Below are 21,817 nucleotides of genomic sequence, written 5' to 3' on the forward strand. Positions count from 1 at the left end.
TCCATCAGCCCGGCTGGCTTCACCCAACCCGTCAACCCCAGCAAGCCCGGCAGATGCCTTCACACGCCAAGCTGCCTCCTTCCACTTGGTCCGCGTGAACACGCACTAAAGGTGACTGGACGACTCGTCCTTTTTGCGCGGGGGGGGGGACGGGGGAGGGAAGCATTTCACACGTGGCGCCAGCCCAACCCAACCCAACCCAACTCAATCCAACCCAACCCGCTTGGCGAATCCCTGGATTGCAATCGCCGCGCAAGCCCCAAAAGACAGTTGCAGGCTGGCGTGGACGTCGCGGCGGCGAGTGTCAGCCTGCGTGTTTCTTTTTAAAAAGCGGGGCGACCCTCTCCCTCCACGCTGCCCCCTCCCCATCTCCAGGCGAGCGAGGAAGACGGAGGCAGCCGGCTTGCAAGAGAGCTGCTAAGCCAAGGAGACGTTGCCTTCGGAGCTGCTTAAGCGGATTCAGCCTTTCCCCGCCGCTTACTTCACTAAGGAACTCTTGGGCACCCTGATTCTCCTCGTATTGCTTTTGGGGGGACCCCCTCGGAGCCGGGCAGAGGGAGGGAGACCCCACTTGCTGGAGCGTCGCCTTCTCTCGCCATCCCCGACCAAAGATGGTCAACGAACGCTGGAAAAACGTGGGGAGATCGGCGCAGCTGGAAGACGGACCCCAGGAGAAATCTCAGGTAGGCATTCCTGGGGTGCGGGGAGGGTGGAACAGAGGGATTTGGGGAAGGAGCAGGGAGAGGAGAGAAGGAAGGAAGAAGGAGGGCGCCCAGCCATCAAGGGGAGGCGCGGGAATTGGCGCAGGAAAGGCGCCCCAGCTGCAAAGGTGGAACCCCCCCCCCGAGGCGTTTTTCAACATCTGGATGAGCTGTCCCTTACAGGCGGCCACCTGGATGTGTGGAGCTGTCCGTTTGGGGGGGGAGATGTTAAGAGGGGTAGGGGAGGTCAGGTTTGCAAGGACGAGCCTTCTCGACCTGGGAGACCCGAAGCCGGAGATGAGATCTCGAAAGGACAAGGCTGGGACACCGCTCCCCACCCCCGCAGGTGTTCCTTTCAAGCAAGGAAGGAGACCCCAAAACTTTTCAGCCTCCTGCCATGGGGTGGCGGCGGGGAAGAGGGGGGCAATTAAAAATAACACCCCCCTCCCCCCCCAAAAAAACCTAGGCAGACGTTTGACACCTGGAGGTATCCTCTGCCTTCTGCTGCTCTCCACTGGAGCAGAGAAAGAGGTGGGGATTTGTGAGGGGGGGGTGGCAGTTGCACAGCCCCCTCCCCCTGCATTGTGGAAACAGGTGTGCACTTGCAAAAGGAAGGCTGCAGAAAACAGAGGAGAAAATTGGGTAGGCAGCCGGTTGGCTCTAAGAGCTTAGAAGGCACCAGCCAAGAAAGCAAGAGTTCTAGTATTGCCTTATCCAGGAAAGCCATCTGGGTGACTTTGGGTCAATCGCTAGGTGATAATGAATTCTAGTCCCTCCTTAGGTATGAAAGCCAGCTGGGTTACTTTCTACCAATCTCTAGGTGACGGTGAGTTCTAGTCCCACCTTAGGCACGAAAGCTGGCTGAGTGGCTTTGAGACAGTGCCCCCCCCCCACTCTCTCTCAGCCGAACCCAATTCACAGGGGTGTTGCTGTGGGGAAGAGACAGGAGGAGGGAGGAAGGAAGGTGTGTAGGATACGTTTGCCACCTTGAGCTATTTATTTTTTTAAAAAAAGAAGGGGGGGTACCATATAAATGGAAACCATCCTTTGGCCCTCTCCGATTCCTTCTCCATCCTTTGGGGAGAAAGGATCTGGGTTGGCTGGCGCCCAGCCTCTGGATGACTTCTTTGCCCTCCCTCCCTCCCCAAGGGATCAGCTGGGAGCCTGTGTGTGGCTGACGGTTGGCAAATGTGCCTTGAATTATTTAGTTTATTTGTTTACAGACAGAATGTCATCTCGGATATTTTGTTTTTTCTTTCTCCTGGCTCAGGAAGAGGAAGGGAAAAGGGGAGTGCCACCTAGCTCAGGTCCCTTGTTTGCTCCGTCTTCCCCCTCCACGTCTGTTTGAAAAGCACCTCTATCTTTTTTATTTATTTTTTCTATTCATTGGTATACCTCCTTTATTGTTTTTACAAATAACTCGAGGTGGCCAACGTATCCAATGCTCCTTCCTCCTTCTATTTTCCCCTCAAACAACAACCCTGCGAGATGGATTTGGCTGAGACAGGGGGACTGGCCCAAAGTCACCCAGCTGGCTTTCATGGATAAGGCAGAACTAGAACTCACCGTCTCATGCTGGTTGGCCCAAAGTCACCCAGCTGACTTCCCTGCCTTAGGCAGGACTAGAACTCACCATCTCGTGGTGATTGGTATAAAGTCACCCAGCTGGTTTTACTCACTGTCTCCTGCTTTCTAGCCTGGTGTGTTCACCACTAGACCAAACTGGCACCTTCAGCGGAATGATGCCTCCCTCTGGATTGTTTGCACAAGGCCCAACCACCTTCGATTTTTAGGTCAGACAGATCTCTTGGGGCAGTCCAGTCCTTAAAGGGCTAGGATCGTTCCTTGCTGCCTCTGGGTATACCCTGGCACGTGTGTGCGCAGGGCCTTTGGCCGAACAAGCAGCTGCCAAAGATGTTTCTGCTTTTTCTCTGCTCCTTTGTAAGAAAAGGAATTCTCACTCTAAGACGTGGCTCTGTGCACAGGCTGCAAAATGGCAGGTAACTTAATGGTCAGGCAACCTACAGGCACGGAGGGAGGCGAGGGGAGCCTAACACATGCCTGCCACGGATTTTGTGCCACGCAGCCAAAACTGCCTACGCGCACAGCCGTCCACCAGCAAAGGGCAAGTTCTTAGTCGAGATCTTGCTTGCCTTCCCTCGTAAAGCTGAGACTATAAATCCCAACCAGAGAAATGCAAACATGTGCCAACTCGTGGCAGGTGGCGCTGAAATGAAATATAGACATCCAGAAGACCAGGCTCACTTGGCAAAGAACCTTTCAAACCTCCGTTCTACGTCCTTTGTTGTCCACTGTTAACAATGCTAATGAAGCAACGTTTTACAGCTGTAGAAAAAGATGGTGTGATTCAAAAATTTTAAAAAACAGCATAGACATTTGGGGGCCTGCTTTGGCATTTATTTGAACGAGAGAATCTACCCGCATGAGTAGAATAAAGCCATGCAACTTGGTTTGCAGCGTTGTGCAAACTCTGAGTTGAGTTTAGGCTGCAATCAATTCAAGAAACGGGGGGTAATTTCCAGAAGGCAAAGATACGCTCCAGGTCAGGCAGTCCTCAACTTACAACCATTTGTTTCGTGGCCAATTCAAAGTCGCAACAGAGCTGGAAAAAGTGACCTACAACCATTGTTCACACAACCATCACAGCATTCCTATGGTCACGTCATCAAAATCCAGACGCTTGGCAACTGGAATGTACTTAGGACAGTTGCGATGTCCCAGATGTGGTGACCGACCTTTTGTGATCTCCTGACCAAGAAAGCCAACGGGGGAATCAGACTCACATAACAACCATGATGTCACTAACTTAGCAGCTGCAGTGCTTTGCTCAAATGCAACTGTGGCGAGGAATTTTGTAAAGCTGGGAGTAACTCACTTAACAACAGCCTTGCTCTGCAATGGAAACTATGGTTGTAAGTCTAGGAAGCAAAACAGTTGATGGTGCTACCGAATCAGAAGTCTTATTTGACAGAGGTTTTTGAATGTATGTGGGGAGAGTCTCAAGAGTGGAGAAAGAGGTTGTTGTGGCTCGAAGGCGACCAGTGGAGCTGGCAGAAGAGTCACAGAGTGAGGAGGTTAGGGAGGAAGCTGGGCCAGTCCTGGAGTCTGGGCAAGGCTCTGATGAGGGCTCTGTGTCAGAGGCAGAGAGGGGGCCAAGGCCGTCTGACATTTATCAGCTGCCTTTGGAGTCAAACATCAGTGAGGCAGAGGAACAGCTGGAGCCTGGTCCAAATGTGTGCATGTGCAGAGTAGCGAGATGAAGGGAACAGCTAAAGAACAGGGGTCGACTTGGGAGGAAGGCCACAGATGGACGGTGAATGGCCCCTCCCAGAGGAAATAAAAGAGGAGGGGAAGGGGGAGTGGAGTTTGCAGGAGACAATTAGTTTGCTTCATTAGTTCGTGATTCTCCTGAGGCTCCTGGCCAAGTTCTGCAGATATCAGCCTGGCAGCTCTCCAAGCCAGAGAAGGTCTGTGACTGTAAATCCTCCCTTGAAAGACTTTGCTGGAGATGAATGAGCAGAATTCACAGGAAATTAATAAAAGGGTTTTTTGTCAGGACCAGGAGTTTGCTTCATGCTTGTGGGAAGCCTCGGTCAGAACAGAGGTTTGGAGTATGAAACTTTTGCTTTTCTCGAGTGTCAAGGAGTTGTGACCTCTTGCCTTGGGGGCAGAGAGAAAAAGACATTTAAGACTTCACCTACGTCTTCCAAATGCAAGTGGCCACCTTGGATATTCTTCTCCACACACAGAGCCCATAACCCAGATTTTAGAAAGTTTGGTCACCAGGAAAAAGTGGAGAGCATGAGGGTTGTCTACCTTCAAGGCAAGAAGCTGGAGAGGTGGAAAAAGCGTTCAGATCAGGCCCACCGTGGGACATGGCCTTCACCCAGAAGTTCCCTTAGGTAGCCAGTTGAAGCTGCAGAAGGACATCCGCTTGGCTCAGACATCCTTAATTCATCAGAGATGAACCCAAGGATTGTGAAGGCTTTATTCATTTCCACATGGCCTAAATTCGTATTTCCTGAAGAAGCTGACCTTCTCCCAGGCAAAGAAATCATCTTGAGGGTTTGGTTATCCTCCATCAGTTCTCCTGCAAGACGATGGATGAGACGTTGACACTCCTGTCCAAGGGCAACTCTGGGGAAATGCTTTTGAGGGGAAGTGAGGTTCCATGCGTGACAATGTGGTGGAGATGGTTGTCCTATTTTTCACGGCACGATTGTTTCCTCAAGTTTCTCTTTAGTAGAAGATCTCGAGAAGGGACTGTTCCCATTGAGAAGTTGCTGCTTCTGTCCAGGCCAAGCGGGAGAAGAAGCTGAACTTCAGAAATGGATGGAGAACTTCATCTTCTTCCTTTGAAGGAAGTCTTCATCCACTTCCTCTGCCCAGAAATTGAGTGGAGATTTTCCAAACCTTCTTGGTGCCAAGTTCTTATAATTACTGAGACTATAACTGAATATTTTATCCAGGGTAACAAAATGATCTGAACTCTACCAGAATGAAAATGAGGGAATCTGATCAGAAAGAAAGATTGGATGGAGACCGTCAGACATTTTACTATTTAGAGTATGTTTTCCTCCAAGGGGTTGAGCTAACAGATGAGGTTCCTCATTCCACATACTCTAGGCATACAGTTATAGCCTCATAGCATGATGAATATTAGGTTAACGTTATGCTTCTCCAGATATTTTTCTATGCCCTACCTGGAAATGGCGAGACCGAACTGTGAAATTGTTCAATGCGACGTAGATCCCTTCGTGAACATGGAAGCTAGTCTAATTCTTGGTAGAGAAAATGGATTTCTTGAAGACTATTAAGACAGGAGTCTGAAATTACTCAATAGCAGCACCAAGCAAGCCAACAAACAAACAAACACAGAGCTTGCAAATTGGTTACCTGGTAAATGCTGTTTATTAAGTTATTCCATCTAATTATTGCTAATATTGGGGGAAAGGAGAAAAACCGGCTAGAATTTAGTGCTAATTTTAAACATCTGGGCGAGGAAGGGGAGGGAATTTTTCTATAGCAGTTGGAAATGATGCTATTTTTCCTCTGGCAAAGCACAGGGGAAGAGGAGGAGAAGGGGGCTTGGGGAGGGGGTCTGGAGCATTCCTTGAATAAGGGGGAGGTGTGAGGGTCTCGGCTCTCCCAGATTGTTCCCTGGAGATTTAACGTTGAAATTAGTGCTATGCAGGAAAAAAATATCCTACATTTCCCCCCACTGTTTTAACGAGTGTTTATTGGTTCCTGTGAAAGGAGACGCCATTTTAGTTACGAAGGGCTCCTCTCATCCTCCTACAGGTAGCCATCTACCTAAAACCATTCGTTTAGCAACAGTTCAAAGGTATAACGGCACCGAGAAAGTGACTTATGACCATTTTCCCACCTTTACAGCCATTGCAGCGTCCCCGTGGTCATATGATCAAAATTTGGGACTTGGCAACTGGCATGTACTTTTGACGGTTGCAGTGGGATCAGCTTTCGGGACCTTCCGAGGTGCAAAGTCAATGAGGAAGACAGGTTCCACTTAACAACCGTGCTACTGGCTTCACAACGGTGGTGATTCACTTAACAACCGTGGCCAGAACGGTAATAAAATGGGATGAGTTTCACTTAACAACTGTAGAACAACAAAAATATTAGGCTCAATCTGTGGTCGTAAGACGAGGACTCAGTTGTAAAGAAGGACCTCATCATCCCATCGGAGATTTTGAGATGTGAGTGGGATAGAATTGCAACAAAGTAAGCCAACCAGAGGCATCTTCCTTCTGATGTCACCAAGTCATAAGCGGAAGAGCTTCCAGGGGTTAAAATAAAAAAATTCAGCTCACAGGGTCCACAATGCGAGGGGGAAGGAGACTCATTCAGCACCCTGGACAGAGAACGCCGCAAAGAGAACTGGAGCCCTTCCACCACCCTTGAGAGCCCAAAATGTCTCTCGCTAAGCAAGCCGTCATCAGTCGCTTTCTCAGTTCCGTTGCAACTGTGAGCGGTCACTAAACAAACGGTTGAGGATTACCCGTGTTTTTACAGAGCCCATCCGTGGTGGTGCTGCCTCGTCTTTGTAAAATTTAAACGAGACAAAAGCTGTGGGTTCAAGGCAGACCGGGACCTTGGAAGACAAGGTAGAACGTGAGAAATGGTGAGGCTAGGAAGTGATTTCCTTTCCAAAAAAAAAAAAAATCTGTTTCTTCCATATTATTTACAAATATTTTTATAGCACCCTTTGATTATATTCCCAGGCTGGTTTATTCAAAGAAGAAAACAATTAAAATGTAAATACCAACGAGAGAGAGAGAGGGAGGGAGGAAGGGGGGAGGGTGGAAGGGGGGGGGGAGAGAGAAGATAACGAGGAGAGGGAAGAGCAGGGAACAAAAAAAAAAACCCAAAAACAAATCAGCTTCAAGACAGAAAAAAATTATGAAAATCTCGAGACAGGGCACAGGCCAAAAACTGCATACAAATAACAGGAGGAAATTAAAATAAGTGTTTTACACGCTGACGGAAGGGTTTTAAAGCAACAAGCCTGTAGCCCCCGAGGATACCAAAGCGGGGGGGGGAGAAATGCAAAGGTGGGAGGGAGGGAGAATTAAGAGAGAGAAAATAGGGAAGATTGAAAGAGAAAATTATGAGAAGGGAGGGAGGGAGGGAGGAAGGAAAGATTAAGAGAGAAAATGTGGACATTTGAAAGAGAAACATTATGGGAAGGAGGGAAGGAAGAAAGGAAGGAAGGAAAGATTAAGAGAGAGAAAACATGGAAATTGAAAGAGAAACATTGTGAAAAGGAAGGAAGGAAGGAAGGAAGGAAGGAGCATCATGTTTTGGAAACAATTAAGGCAACGTAAAATGGGGCCGTCAGACTGTCACACAGCCCATCAGTGCTACTTTTAATTTCCTCCTATGCTTGACAGGGAGTTACAATACTGTAATTCAATAGCTAACTAGCTGTTGATTCAGACCTTCAGAATTGCTGGCCCATCGCTCTGCTTAACAGCGGAGCCCAAGACCGCTCTGTACCGAGAGGTCGAAGTTCCCCAAAGGGTTATCATTTATACATGTACAAAGGTGACTCGCAGCACTCCATGAGAGAGAGAGAGGGGGGGGGGAGGGGGAGGGGGAGGGGGGAGAGGAGAGAGAGAGGGGGGGGGAGGTAGGTATATTCCACATGGATGCACCCACCCCAAATTTATTTCCACTGAAGTTAAAGCGCTATTGATTTTGTCGGAGTTGACTTTTGGGGCAAACCAAATTCTTAGAATTGCTTCGTCTCTAACTGATCAAAGATGATCATAATAAAACAGGATTTCTGGAGTTGGGGAAATTGCTTTTTCTTCAAACAACCCTCTGGGCCCAATAATGGGAAGGAAAGCACGGGGGGGGCAGGGGGCTGGCAGCCGCTCTGACACTCTCTTCAGCCTTTGAGGCAGGTGACCCAACCTGGCTTATCTCAGCTGAGCGAGTCTATTCAACAAATTTGGGGATAGATTCACGTCTGAAAGCCCAGGAAGCCGAAGGACAAGCAGACAAACTCCTGGATAGACAGGGCTGGAAAGTGAGCGACATTTTGTTTAGCTTCTAGTAAAGAAGATTATGCATGGGGAGAAAGCTATTCAAATATTGAATGGGATAAGAACTTGCTAATAAGGTCAACCTGCTTAAAAGATTTACATCGCTTCATCCCAAGAAGCTTATAACGGTGAGGCAGCCCAAACATGGGGAAAAGAAACTTGGTTTGTTTGGCCCTCTTTGTTGTGGCCATTCGGAGAGTGAGGAGGTTGGGGAGGAACCTGGGCCTGTCCTGGAGCCTGGGGAAGACTCTGATGAGGGCTCTGTGTCCGAGGCAGAGATTGGGCCAGGGCCGTTTGACAGTTATCAGCTGCCTTCAGAGTCAGACATCAGAGGAACAGCTGGAGCCTGTTCCCAGTGTGCGCATGCGCAGAGTGGCCAGACGAAGGGAAGAGCTAAAGAACAGGGTCAACTGGGGAGTTAAGCCCACAGGTGGACGATGAATGGCCCCTCCCAGAGGAAATAAAAGAGGAGCGAAAGGGGAGGGGAGTTTGCAGGAGACAAAATTAGTTCCCTTAATTGGTTCCTGGCTCTCCGAGGCTCCTGGCCAAGTTCTGCAGATATGGGCCTGGCAGCTCTCCAAGCCAGAGAAGGTCTGTGACTGTCAATCCTCCCTCGAAAGACTTTGCCGGATGCGAAGGAGCAGAATTCACAGTCAATTAATAAAAGAGGTTTTTGTCGGGACTAGGAGTTTGCTTCAGGCTCTTGGGAAGAAACCTCGGTCTGAACAACTCTTCTGAAAATGCTGGATTGCAACGTAGCCTTTAGTCAAGACATCTGGAATTCTAGGGTTCATAGTTGACCCGGTAGTTGTAGGTAGTCCTTTACAACAGTTTGCTTAGTGACCATTCAAAATTATGATGGCACTGGTTTTCACACTTATGACCATCCCCAGGGTCATGTGATCCAACTCTGGATGCTTGGAACTGGTACGGGTGTTTTTGCAACAAGCAAAATCAACGGGGAAGCCAGATTCACTTAGCAACCGTTGTTTCCAACACGCCAACCTCGGTTGCACAGTGGTTAGAGTGCAGTACTGCAGGCTATGTCTGCTGCCTGCCGGCTACCTGCAATTCGGCAGTTCGATCCTGGCCGGCTCAAGGTGGACTCAGCCTTCCGTCCTTCCGAGGTGGGTAAAACGGGGACCCAGATTGTTGGGGGCAATAGGCTGTAAAAGCACTATCAAGCGGTGTATAAGTCTAAGTGCTATTGCTATTAACGACTGCAGTAACTCACTTAACAACTATGGCCAGAAAGGTCATAAAATGGGGCAAAATTTGCTTAACACCTGTCTTGTTTAGCCATGGAACTCAACTGTGGTTATAATCCAAGGGCTGTCCGTACTTATTTCCGAGTTGCTCCGATTTCTTGCGGCTGATAAATCTACACATTGCAAAACATTTAAAATGCTTCCTATTCTACCAGACCAAGAGAATACCGGTAGCATCTTTTCTCCTTTGGTAGCTGGAAATACTTTCACTGGGGGCTGATGCTTATGCCAGTCAAACCTAGGCTGCCCCAAAGGCGCTTCTGAAGAGCTGAAGAAGCTTCTCGCATGAGAAGCGAATGGTCTTCCAAGGAGAGCAAAGTCCAGTTGCCTCTTGGAAAAGCACCTTTGGGACAGCCATGACCTGGAGGACTGAGAATCTCCATAGAAATCAAAATTATGTTTTCTGCTCTTCCCCCTTCAGTTGCCTGGAGGTGTTTCTGAAGTTTCCTTAGGCGATCAGCTAGGTTGCTCATAAAAAAACATATCAACAAAGAGGTTGTCAGAGCTAGAAGTCCTATTTGCAACAATTGCTGGCTTGCAGGACAACTCTGTAGGACATAGAATCCTAGGGTTAGAAGGGACTTTGGAGGTCTTCTAGTCCAGCCCCTTGTTCAAAGCAGAAGACTTTATAACATCCCAGTCAAGAGGCTATCTAGAAAGAGTGCAGAAAAGAGCAACCAGGATGATTAGGGGACTGGAGGCCAAAACATACAAAGAACAGTTGCAGGAACTGGGTATAATTCTAGTTTAATAGAAAAGAAGGACCAGGGGAGGCATGATAGCAGTCTTCCGATATCTCAAGGGCTGCCCCAAAGAAGAGGGAGTCAAGCTATTCTCCAAGGCACCTGAGGACAGAACAAGAAGCAATGGGTGGAAACTAATCAAGGGGAGAAGCAACTTAGAACTGAGGAGAAATTTCCTGACAGTTAGAACAATTAATCAGTGGAACAGTTTGCCTCCAGAAGTTGTGAATGCCCCAACACTGGAAGCCTTTAAGAAGAGGTTGGATAACCATTTGTCTGAAGTGGTGTAGTAGGGTGTCCTGCCTAGGCAGGGGGTTGGACTAGAAGACCTCCAAGGTCCCTTCCAACTCTGTTATTCTATTCTATTCTAAAATTGGCTGGGGCTCACCAATCTAGAATTAAGATTAAATTTCCTGACAGTGAGAAGAGTTAACTAGTGGAACTTTTTCTCACCTGCTTCACACATTGTTTCATGAATGGTCTTTTGTTCTTGAGATGTCCCACTTCCCCTTTTTTTCAGGATGTCTTCAATGCAGGTAGTCCTTGACATACAACCACGATTGCCACCGTTGTTAAGTGAATACCTGCAGTTGTTAAATGGGTAGCAGGGTTGTTTGGTGAATCTGCCTTCCCCATTGTCTTTGTTTGTCAGAAGGTCACAAAAGGGGATCATGTGACCCAAGGATGCTGTGACCGTCATAAATATGAGTCACTTTCCAAGAGTCTGAATTTTGATCACATGACAACAGGGATGGCGCCATGGTCATAAGTGTGAAAAACAGTAATATTGAAGTCGCTTTTCTCAGTACTGTTGTGACTTTGAACAGTTACTAAATGAACTGTTGTAAGTCGAGGACTACCTGCACTACACAGCTCTCTCCATCACACCCTTCTCTTGAATCACTCACTCTTCCTTCCTAGCTTCGCCTTCCTCATTCCTTCCTCATTCAGTCATTTATTAACCCAACCCAACCCAACCCATCTCAACCCTTTCACTCAATGTTTCTACTTGATCCACATTCTGGACCCAGTCTCCTTTTCACTCCACACCCTTCTCTCAAACCTCTCCCTTCCCACCGCAAAATCCAACTTTTAAAATTTCAATTTTTATGCTCTTCCTCACCTAGGCAGCACATATAACCAGCCCCGTTTCCCCAAATAAACCTCAAATGCTCTGAATTTCGGTGTCATTCAATTTCTGAAGATCCGGGCACTCTTGGCAAGAGAAGGCAGCTTTCGTCCACCGCTACCTTAATCTTGATGCAATTTCCATGTAACGGTTCTTCTTGGCAGGCTGTCCCATAATCTCCTAATAAACATCTCAGTCTCACTTGTGTTCTGGTAAAAGAAACATAAGCGAGTCATCAGCTACCGGTAACTTGGCTGCAGGCTGCACCTCGACAGCTGGCAGGCAGGCGGGGGAAACAGGCTGCCATATCAGCCCTAATAGCTGATCGCTTATGTCCAAACGAAAGCAGAATGGCTTTGGAGATCCCCGGGCCCCCTCCCCACCCAGGCTAATTTTAATCTTCCCTGCGATGCAATGCCTCCTGATCACAAATAAATAATTGGATCTTTTTCCCTCCCTCGTGCATTGCTTGGTTTATAGACTCGGCCTGCCATGGGCACCAAGCACGGGGCTCTCTTTGCTTTAGTTTTACTGTGGCAGAATCAGAAATCACGAAACACAAGAGTAATGGAAGGGACCTCGGAGGTCTTCTAGTCCAACCCCCTGCCTAGGCAGGAAACCCTACACCACTTCAGACAAATGGTTATCCAACCTCTTCTTAAAAAACCTCCAGTGTTGGAGCATTCACAAATTCTGAAGACAATTTGTTCCACTGATTAATTGTTCTGTCAGGAACTTCCACTGAGCCACTACGCTCCAGATCTTGATTTTATCCCTCTGTTAATGCAGCCTAGGACCGCGTTGGCTTTTTAGGCTGCTGCCCCCCCGCCCCCCCACTCCTGGCTCACCTTTAAGCCATCATCCACACAGACTCCAAGATCCTTCTCGCAGTTCCTGGCGCTAAGCCAAGATTTACCTTATGCATTGCTGATGTCAGCCTTAGATGCTCAACCCAACCTACGTCTTCCCCCCTTCCCGCTTCTGGTTCTTCCACCTGCTGGAAGACACGATCAGAAGATAATTGGTTTAACTTCAGAGGTGTCTCGGTTATCAGTCTTGGCATCTTCGGTCGGGAGGAGAACACAAATTGCAAAAAAAAAAAAAAAAAAAAAAAAAAACCCACGAGAGTGCAGCCCAATGGCTGCTTTCAGAGCAGCAAGAGAGCCACTCCTGCTCATGGAGAAAGTGGGTTTCTGGGGATAGCCCTTTAGTTTAGCCTTGGCCCTTCGGTTTAAGGGCCTTGACTCTGGGGCTGCTGTGGCCCTGTCCCTTTTCCGTGGCACACTTCCCATATCAAGGACATAACTTGGGAAGGGAGACAGCTTCTTCCCCTCCTTCCTCTCCTTCCATAAGGAGCTTATTGCTGAAGTCATCTTAATGCAAATGGTGGTGGTGGGGGGGGGTGGAATAGAGAGAAGGCTTGAAGGAAGATGTCAATCGAAGAAGATTTACATGGAGACACCGCAATGGAAAGGAGAAAGGGCCCAGGTGATTTTTTTTTTATTTTTTTTTTTGCAGAAATAGCAAGGTATCAGGCCTGCAGCCAATTTTTTTTTTCTTTTGGATCTCTGGCCTGCCACACTTTATCTTTATTCCACTAGGCATTTTCTATGGTGGGAAAATTGGGGGGGAGGGGGGGATTGTACGGAGTTAGATGCTAGGTAACCATAACAAAATTCTTTCTGGAAAGCCAAGGTCATCCTTTCTCTTTGAACCTCTGCGTCTGACGGGAACTGGATGGGTAGAAGCTGCCAGCATGGCAGTGGGAGATTGGACCATGGGATGGACTTATGGGTATGTGGGGGCAGGATCTTGACCTTTCAACTGGGTGGGGGAAATCGGGAAGCTTTCAGATTCGGGTTTCCTCCAGATGTGCCAACAAGGCTATCTTAATAAATGGGAACTTTGAAGAATACTTTGCCTCGGATTCTGATTTACTTTTGGATGCTATTTGGAACCCTGACACAAGGTGAGAAAGGATTTGCTTCGTTTTCCCAGAGAGGAACCGGTCTTGGGTTGCATCTTAGCAAGCTGCAGCCTCCTCTTCTAGGCCTCCTGACATCTGCATTAAAAATCAGGAAATGTCCCAGTTTCTCCGGAGCAAATGCAACAGAAAATGATCCGAACAATCAAAAACAGAGGGAAGGAACAGGGCAGTCCCGATTTGAGAAACCCAAAACAGCCGAGTACTCATGTCTCCCCTGGTCCTTCTTTTCACTAGATTAAAGGTAAAGGTTCCCCTCGCACAGATGTGCTAGTCATTCCCAACTCTAGGCAGCGGTGCTGAACTCTGTTTCAAAGCCGAAGAGCCAGCGCTGCCCGAAGACGTCTCTGTGGTCATGTGGCCGGCATGACTCAACGCCGACGGCTCATGGAACGCTGTTCCCTTCCCACCAAAGGTGGTCCCCATTTTTCTACTTGCATTTTTTTAACGCGCTTTTGAACTCCTAGGTTGGCAGAAGCTGGGACAAGTAACGGGAGCTCACTCCGTTACGTGGCGCTAGGGATTCAAACCGCTGAACTGCTGACCTTCCTGATCGACAAGCTCAGCGTCTTAGCCACTAAGCCACCGCGTCTCTTCACTAGATTAGGCAAGCCCAATTCCTGCAACCGTTCTTCTTCTTCATATGTTTTAGCTTCCATCCCCCCAATCACCTTCGTTGCTCTTCTCTGCCCTGTTTCCAGCGTCTCGACGTCTTTTTAATATTGTGGTGAGCCAAAACAGTGGCAGCATTTTAAGTGTGGTCCTATTGAGGCCTTATAAAGCGGTACTAACATTTCACGTGATCTTGATTCCATCCTTCTCTTAAGGCAGCCTCGGATTGCGTTGGCTTTTTTGGCTGGTGCCCCACACGGCTGCTGAGCCTTTTATATTCAGATGTTTGACCTTCAGAGAGGGGGGAGTAAAACAACCCACCATTGTCTCCTTTGTACTGGCCATGTTTGTTTCTTCAAACATCAAAAGCCCATTCGAGACTTCTCGGCATCACGCGTCACAAACGAAGAGGCCATTATCTATCGCAAAGAAGGACGGCCAGCAAACTTCTCCGAAGTGGGGCGAGCAGCCACCCCAATTCCCTCCGATCGTTAACACTGAACAGAAGGAGTGTTATCGCCTTCTGTTGCTCAGGCAATGAAGTCTCTTTAAAGTCATCCCAAACTGAGATTGGAGCGGGGGATGGAATGAGTTGTGTCCCTTTTGGAAAAGCATAGGGAACAAAGCTTGCAGTGGTGTAACGCTTCTCTTGTTCTGAAGAGAGTATCCGGATGCTTTGATTGCTAGGAAACTTCAAAGGCATTGCAATTAACACTTCTTCCTCAAAGAAGAGGCTTCATGCTTGTGATGTGTCATGCACAAGCTGGAAAACCAGATCACAATATTCCTACCACACAAAAGGGCTCCTGTTGTTTAAAACACACGGTGACCAACTACTGATTCGTAAAAAAATTATTTGCCTTTTTTATATTGCACTAAATGAAGGGTCCTCTAACTACGGCCCCTGGGACGGATACGTGCAATGAACGGCTGTGTGGCTGCAGAGAGTCTCCCCCTTTTTGTGTGGGTTGGAGGGAGGCAGAAATTCCGACTTGGGGTCTCCTTCGGCCTCCGCTGGTGGCGAAGAGCCAGAGGGCCTCGTTCCAGTAGGACTGCATCATGGCCTGGAACTGACTGACCATCTCAGCCCGCTGAGCCTCCAGGCGCCGGCACCTGGCCTTGCACTCCCGCAGGTCTCCCCTCTGCTTGGAAAGCCCATGCTCCTAGTCCTCAGTGAGGTGCTTCTGCTGAGCCTCCTTCTTGGCCGGATCCAATTTGAACTGGGCTGTTTTGCCAACTCTTTCTCCTGGGGGCTGCTTAGCTCCAGCAACTGCTTCCTTCTGGGGCCCTAAGGAGCCCGGACGGGCAGGCGAGGAGGGGCTGGGAAGGGAGGGGTGAGTAGAGGCTGGCAAGGCGCCCCTCAACATGAGTGACATCAAGTTGGCCACGCCCACCAATTCACACTCACCCAGCCAATCATTAGGCAGATCATGTTAGTGGTCCGCGGGATTTAAAATTACGAATTTAGTGGTCCCTCTGAGGTCCAAAAGGTTTGGGGAGCTCTGGTTTAAAAGACCTAACCAATTACTGTACATTGATATCAAATCATTAGAGGTAGTCTTTGTCTTACGACCATTCATTCAACGATCATTCAAAGTTATTATAATGGCCCTGAAAAAAGTGAATTGTGACCATTTTTCACACTTATGACCGTTGCGGAATCCCCATGGTCACACAATCAAAATTTGCATGCTTGGCATATAAAGTAAATAAAACATGAAAATAATAATAATAACAACCAAGCTCAGAGAACATGAAAGACCTCCCATCCTCCTCCTCCTCCTCCTCCTCCTCCTCCTCCTCCTCTTCCTCCTCCTCCCCATAAACCCCACTCCCTGATAATGTGACCTAGCTGGGTAATGAAACGCCTGCAAGAAAACAAACAAGCTCAAAAAAGGATGAAGGACCCCAGAAACCCATGTCTGTTAGGAAAGGCAGCTGTGCGTAAAAGGACAGGAGCAGCTAAAGGGATTTATTCGTTTACGTTATCCGTTTATTAATTCATTTATTAGATTTATACATCCACCCTCGCACCAAACAACTCTAGGTGCTTTTCAATTTGGGGAAACATAAAGCAAGGAATTAAATGCAGAATAAAAGAGAATACAATGCCGTAAACATTCGGAATGGAGAGAAAGAGAGAGAGAACAACAATCACTAGCCAATAACCAAAGTAAGAATTAGAAGGGAATTAATTGGGGATAATCCACATTTATCTCAAGGGAGATCTGTCAATCTATTTATTTTTATTTTATTTATTTCATCAAGCGCGTAGTATAAACATGATTTGGATTCATGAAATGGATACAAATAAAAAGGAACATGAGGACAGTAGGACAGGTAGGCACGCTGGTGCGCTTATGCCCCCTTTACGGACCTCTTTAGGAATGGGGCGAGGTCCACGGTGGACAGTTTGAGGTTGAAGCTGTGGGGGGATTGAGCATGTAACAACGGAGTCAGGTAGAGCATTCCAGGCGTTGACCGCTCTGTGGCTGAAGTCGTATTTTCTGCAATCGAGTTTGGAGTGGTTGACCTTGAGTTTGTATCTTTTGTTTGTCGTTGCGTTATTGAGGTTGAAACTGAAGTAGTCGTTGACAGGTTGGACGTTGCAGGAGACAAGTCTATGTACTACGGCAGGGTACATAAACTTAGCAACATAAAATTGGGCTCAATTGTGGTCGTAAGTAGAGAACTACCTTTATATCCCCGATGTTGTGGCCCGCCAGGGCCAACAGAGCTGGCAGCAGATTCGGACAGTGAGGGGGTTGGGGAGGAAGATGGGCCAGTCCTGCAGTCTGGGGAAGGCTCTGATGAAGGCTCTGTGTCGGAGGCAGAGAGGGGGCCAAGGCCGTATGCCAGTTATCAGCTGCCTTCAGAGTCAGACATCAGTGGGGCAGAGGAACAGCTGGAGCCTGTTCCCAGTGTGCCCATGCGCAGAGCTGCCAGATGAAGGGAAGAGCTAAAGAACAGGGGTCGACTTTGGAGTAAAGCCACAGGTGGACAGTGAATGACCCCTCCCAGAGGAAATAAAGGGGGAGCGAAAGGGGAGGGGGCTTTTGCAGGAAACAATTGGTTTGTTTGTTCGGTCGTTAGATTCGTTTCCGGAGATCTGTCCGTGAATCTCAGAGACTCTGTGCCCAGTCTTTCCTTTCACAGCATCTCATTTGAAAAATATTTACATGGCAGCTTTCCAAGCAAGATAAGGTCTGTGGTCCTAAATATTCCTGTTTGCCAGGCCTTGGCTGATGTAAAAGAATTCACATTTGTTTAATAAAAAGGGTTTTGTCAGGACCAGGACTTTGCTTCATACTTTGGGGGGAAGCCTAGGTCAAAACTGTGCAATCTCACCATTTTTGAGTATCGCTTATAATATCATTCGTGGGGAATAGCCAAGAGAATTATATTGAGTGATTGGAAAAGTACCATGATCCCAAATATCAAAGTACAGATCCAAGAAATATGTCACTTATCCATTTTTGAAAAAGCAATTTCTTTAACTACTACTAATAATAATAAAAAAAAGGCCATCATTTTCCTTGGGCACAAATTTCATAATATTTTACAAGAGTAAATAAACTTAGATGCACAGTTTGATACGTTGTTATTACATGATGAAATGAATGTAGGCAGAATTGGGTGGTTTATATTAATTATGTTGATTTTTTTTAAAATGAGATTTCCCCTCCCCCTCTGTTTATTTGTCGGATTGACAGTTTTTTTTCTATTTTTGGTAATGCAATTTCATAATGCATTAGTTAATTTATGGGGATATTATTATTTTTTCATCCGTTATTTTCTTCTACGCTTCTGTTTTCTGGGATTTTTTTTTTAATGGACTTGTTTTAGACATTGGGAGTTGGATGGCACATACATTTAATTAACCATCATCTTCCAACACACTGTTTTCCTCCGTTGACTTGCAGATACTGTATATTGGGATCTCAACCATCTTAATAACTTTGTCTGCATTTGGAAGCTAAAGAGGCATCCGTCTTCTTTAATACTTGGCTGGCAAATCTCCACAAAATGTTACGGAATTAAAGTGGCATAGGGTGTTGTTTTTTAATCCCAGAAAGAGGAATGGATGGATGGAGGATGGATGGAGACAGACAGACGATAGAAGACATGGATGGATGGAAGATAGAAGCAATGGATGGATGGATGGATGGATGGATGGATGGATGGATGGATGGATAAAAGACATGGATGGATGGATGGATGGAGACAGACAGACAGATGATAGAAGATTGATAGATTGATAGAAGGAATGGATGGATGGATGGATAAAAGAAGTACATGGATGGATAAAAGATATACAAGGATGGATGAGTGGGTGGTTGAGTGGATAAAAGATGGATGGATGGATGGATGAGTGGGTGGGTGGGTGGGTGGTTTGATTGATAAGACATGGATGGATGGATGTATGGATGGATGGATGGAAAAAAGACACATATGGATGGATGGATGAGTGGTTGGGTGGATAAAAGACATACATGGATGGATGGATGATGAATGGGGAGGTGGATGGATAAAAGACATGGAGGGAGAGAAGGAGGGAGGGAGGGAGAAAGGGAGAGATAGATGATAGTAGTAATAGATGGAAGCTTATCAAAGAGGGAAGCAACCTAGAACTAAGGATACATTTCCGGACGGTTACAACAATTCATCAGTGGAACAGCTTCCCTCCAGAAGTTGTAGGTGCTTCATCACTGGAGGTTTTTAAGAAGAATCTGGACAACCATTTGTCTGAAATGCTACAGGGTCTCCTGCTTGAGCAGAGGGTTACATTAGAGAACTTCCAAGATTCCTTTCAACCCTTTTATTAGTCTATATTTGAATTGAATTTTATTCTGTTTTGTTCTATATCCATTATTATTCGTTTTCTGGAGCCAACTCTATTGTCACCACTCTCCATTGCAAGGGCTAAGTGAGAACCTACAGAAGATCCCAGGTCTGGAAGGACTGGGCTGGATTGCTCCATGGGACATCATGGTGGGCTTCCAAAATGACATCATCTGTCCACCTTCTGTCTCTTTCTTAGAGAGTGAACTGCAGCTACATTCTCTGTACCGTCCTTCTCTCTGTGGTGATCCTCCTAGCTGTGACCGTCACGGCTGTCATCCTCTTCATGAACCATTACCACACACCGGTCACTGAATCCCCGCCCGTCATCACCACCAATCCGGACGATGCCAATGCTTTGGTCACCATCGAGAAAGCCGACAGTTCCCGCATCAACATCTTCATTGACCCCAACTGTCCCAACCAAGCCAACAGCTTCGTCCGCTTGGAGAGCCTGCAATCATCCCTCCTCAGAGTCGTGACGGACCACGAGGCTGAGGCCAAGTCGTCCAAGGGGCAGGAGAGGGCCTTGATGGTGGGCCTCTCGGACGAGGTCTCCAAGCTGCTCTCTCATGCCACTCAGCTCCGGACGGACTGTGAAAATCTGAAGAAGGGGCACAGCGCCATCGGGCAGGAGCTGAGCGCCCTCCAGAATGAACAAGGGCGGCTCATACAGGTGAGTCAAAGGTGGGACTTGATCGTCAAAGGTGAGATTCAACTTGAAGGGATAGTTTTGTGGCCTGTCGGCCGTCAGCCCCTCCAACAGCCAAATCAGATGAGGAGGGGGAGGCGTGGGGGTCAGGGCCAGCATCAAGGCAACCTGAGAGCTCTGAGGGGGAATAAAGCTGTCAGAGAAAGAGAGAGAGACAGAGGCAGAGCCCGTGCCAGCTGTCAGCCCTCAGATGGAGAGTCAACAACCCCCAGGTCTGGACGTGGCTGATGAGGAAGAGGAGGAACAGCTGGGTCCAGTGCCTGATGCGCGGATGTGCAGAAGGCAGAGGAGAGGAGAGCAGTGGAAATCTATGGGCCGGTCCTTGGGACGGAAGAGCCACTGCTGCTAGCGAAGCCCAACCCAAGGTCTGGGGATAAAAGGCAGGGGGTGGAGATGAATAGATGTGGCAGACAACTATTCATCTCCCTGCCGGACGGACTTGTTCTCCTGCGGTGAGAGAGAGAAACTTTTTGTCGGGGTTGCTGGCGTTCCTGATAAGGGAATCTTTGAGTTCACTTCAGAGGGTTGGTCAAGAACAGATAGATTGAAGCTTTGGGTTCAAGGGGAAAGAGGCACATGCGCTCCCGCTACCGGATGGGTAGTAAAGAGAATAGAACAGCATTACTGCTCCAGCTGTTCCTCTGCCTCGCTGCTGCCTTGCTCCCTCTCTGCCTCCGATGCAGAGCCCTCGTCTGAGCTTCCCTCAGCCCCCCAGGACTGGCCCAGGTTCCCCCCCCCAACCTCCTCACTCTCCGACACTGCTGCCAGCTTCACTGGCCGCCAGCAGGCCACAACAATTGCGGCCGTAAGTCAAGGACTCCCAGTACATCTTAAAGTTGTTGAGGATGATGAACTAACACTCCAAGACCACCGCCAGCCCCTCACTCTTAAATCGGAACCTGGAATTGCAGATTCCAACCCTCTTCAAACAATCTCAGTTCCAGGCTGACATATTTGGAAGAGGTTCCTGTTTTATGGCAATTCCTCTGGTCCGCATTCGATAATACCAGATGCAGTTTAAAGTGCTAATTAATCTTTACCCAGCCGTTTGTATTACAAGGGCCATGCTCTATTCTGAATTGCAGATTTATTTTTCTTTTATTCCAATGTAATGCAAAGTGCCTGCTTTTCGTTTCTTGCAAATTGTAAGCTCGCTTTTCCCAGAGCACAACCACAGTATGTACATAATGGGTCTCTGTGTGTGTCTGTGTGTTTCTTTCTGTTTTTTTTTTTTTTATTATTTTGTGAGGCTGCTTGTAACTCTGGCCAATGTTGAACCCCCGTTTTTCGTGCATGCCAATTTGCAAAGTCACATCAACTCCTGGCAATTTACAGAATCCCAGAATCGCTCGGTCTTCTTTGCCCTAGAAATTGGGTAATTTTTTGAAAACAGCGGGCGCAGGACCCAACAGGGCAGCCAAGACGGTTCTCGTTCTTTTGATGTATAACCAAGCTTTGTTTCCCAAAACATTTTTTTTTCCCCTCCTTAACTGCATGCCACTTTTTCTTTAGAAATGGGAGTCTAGGAGGGAACGAGGAAAGAAACACGAGCAGCCCTGAACCTCCACAACAGCATTTGCAAACTATGGGAGTGGAGAAAGGGGTTTGGTCAGCTCTTCAGAAATGGAGAAAAATAAACGAATCTTGCTTCCTTCTGCTTCGTCAGAAGGTTGCCAGAGGGGATTGCGTGACCCCAGGATACTGCAACCGTCATAAATACGAGTCAGTTGCCAAGCGTCTGAATTTTGATCGCATGAACGTGGGGAGGCCGCAACTAGCAATAACACTTAAGACTTACACCCTGCTTCATAGTGCTTTTGCAGCCCTCTCTAAGCGGTTTACAATGTCATCCCCTTGCCCCCCATCAATCTAGGTCCTCATTTTACCCACCTTGGAAGGATGGAAGGCTGAGTCAATCTTGAGTCGGTCAAGATCGAACTGCTGGCAGTGGGCAGAATTAGCTTGCAATACTACATTGTAACCACTGTGCATCATGGAAGGAAGGAAGGAAGGAAAGAAAAGGGAAGGAGAAAAGGAAGAGCAATAGGATTAGCACTTAAGACTTATATACCAGTTCACGGTACTTTCCAGCCCTCTCTAAGGGGTGTGCAGAGTCCGCCTCTTGGCCCCCCCAACAATCCGGGTCCTTCTTTACCCACCTCGGAAGGATGGGAGGCTGAGTCAACCTGGACTCTGGTGTGATTCGAACTGCCCAGCTGCAGATACTTCAATCAGCT

General features: G+C 47.7%; 1 protein-coding gene across 1 annotated transcript in view; it reads left to right on the forward strand.

The window, feature by feature from the left end:
• The first annotated feature begins 590 nt into the window (after positions 1-590).
• FIBCD1 (fibrinogen C domain containing 1) overlaps positions 591-21,817 on the forward strand; it is a 41,374-nt gene continuing 20,147 nt past the window's right edge. The window contains exons 1-2 of the mRNA XM_081967566.1: positions 591-683; positions 19,068-19,544. Of these exons, the coding sequence (XP_081823692.1) occupies positions 612-683; positions 19,068-19,544 (549 nt within the window). The 5' untranslated portion in view covers positions 591-611. The remainder of the gene's footprint in view (positions 684-19,067; positions 19,545-21,817) is intronic.

This window comes from Natrix helvetica, assembly GCF_964273705.1.
Source record: "Natrix helvetica genome assembly, chromosome: 15".
Classification (NCBI taxonomy): Eukaryota; Metazoa; Chordata; class Lepidosauria; order Squamata; family Natricidae; genus Natrix; species Natrix helvetica.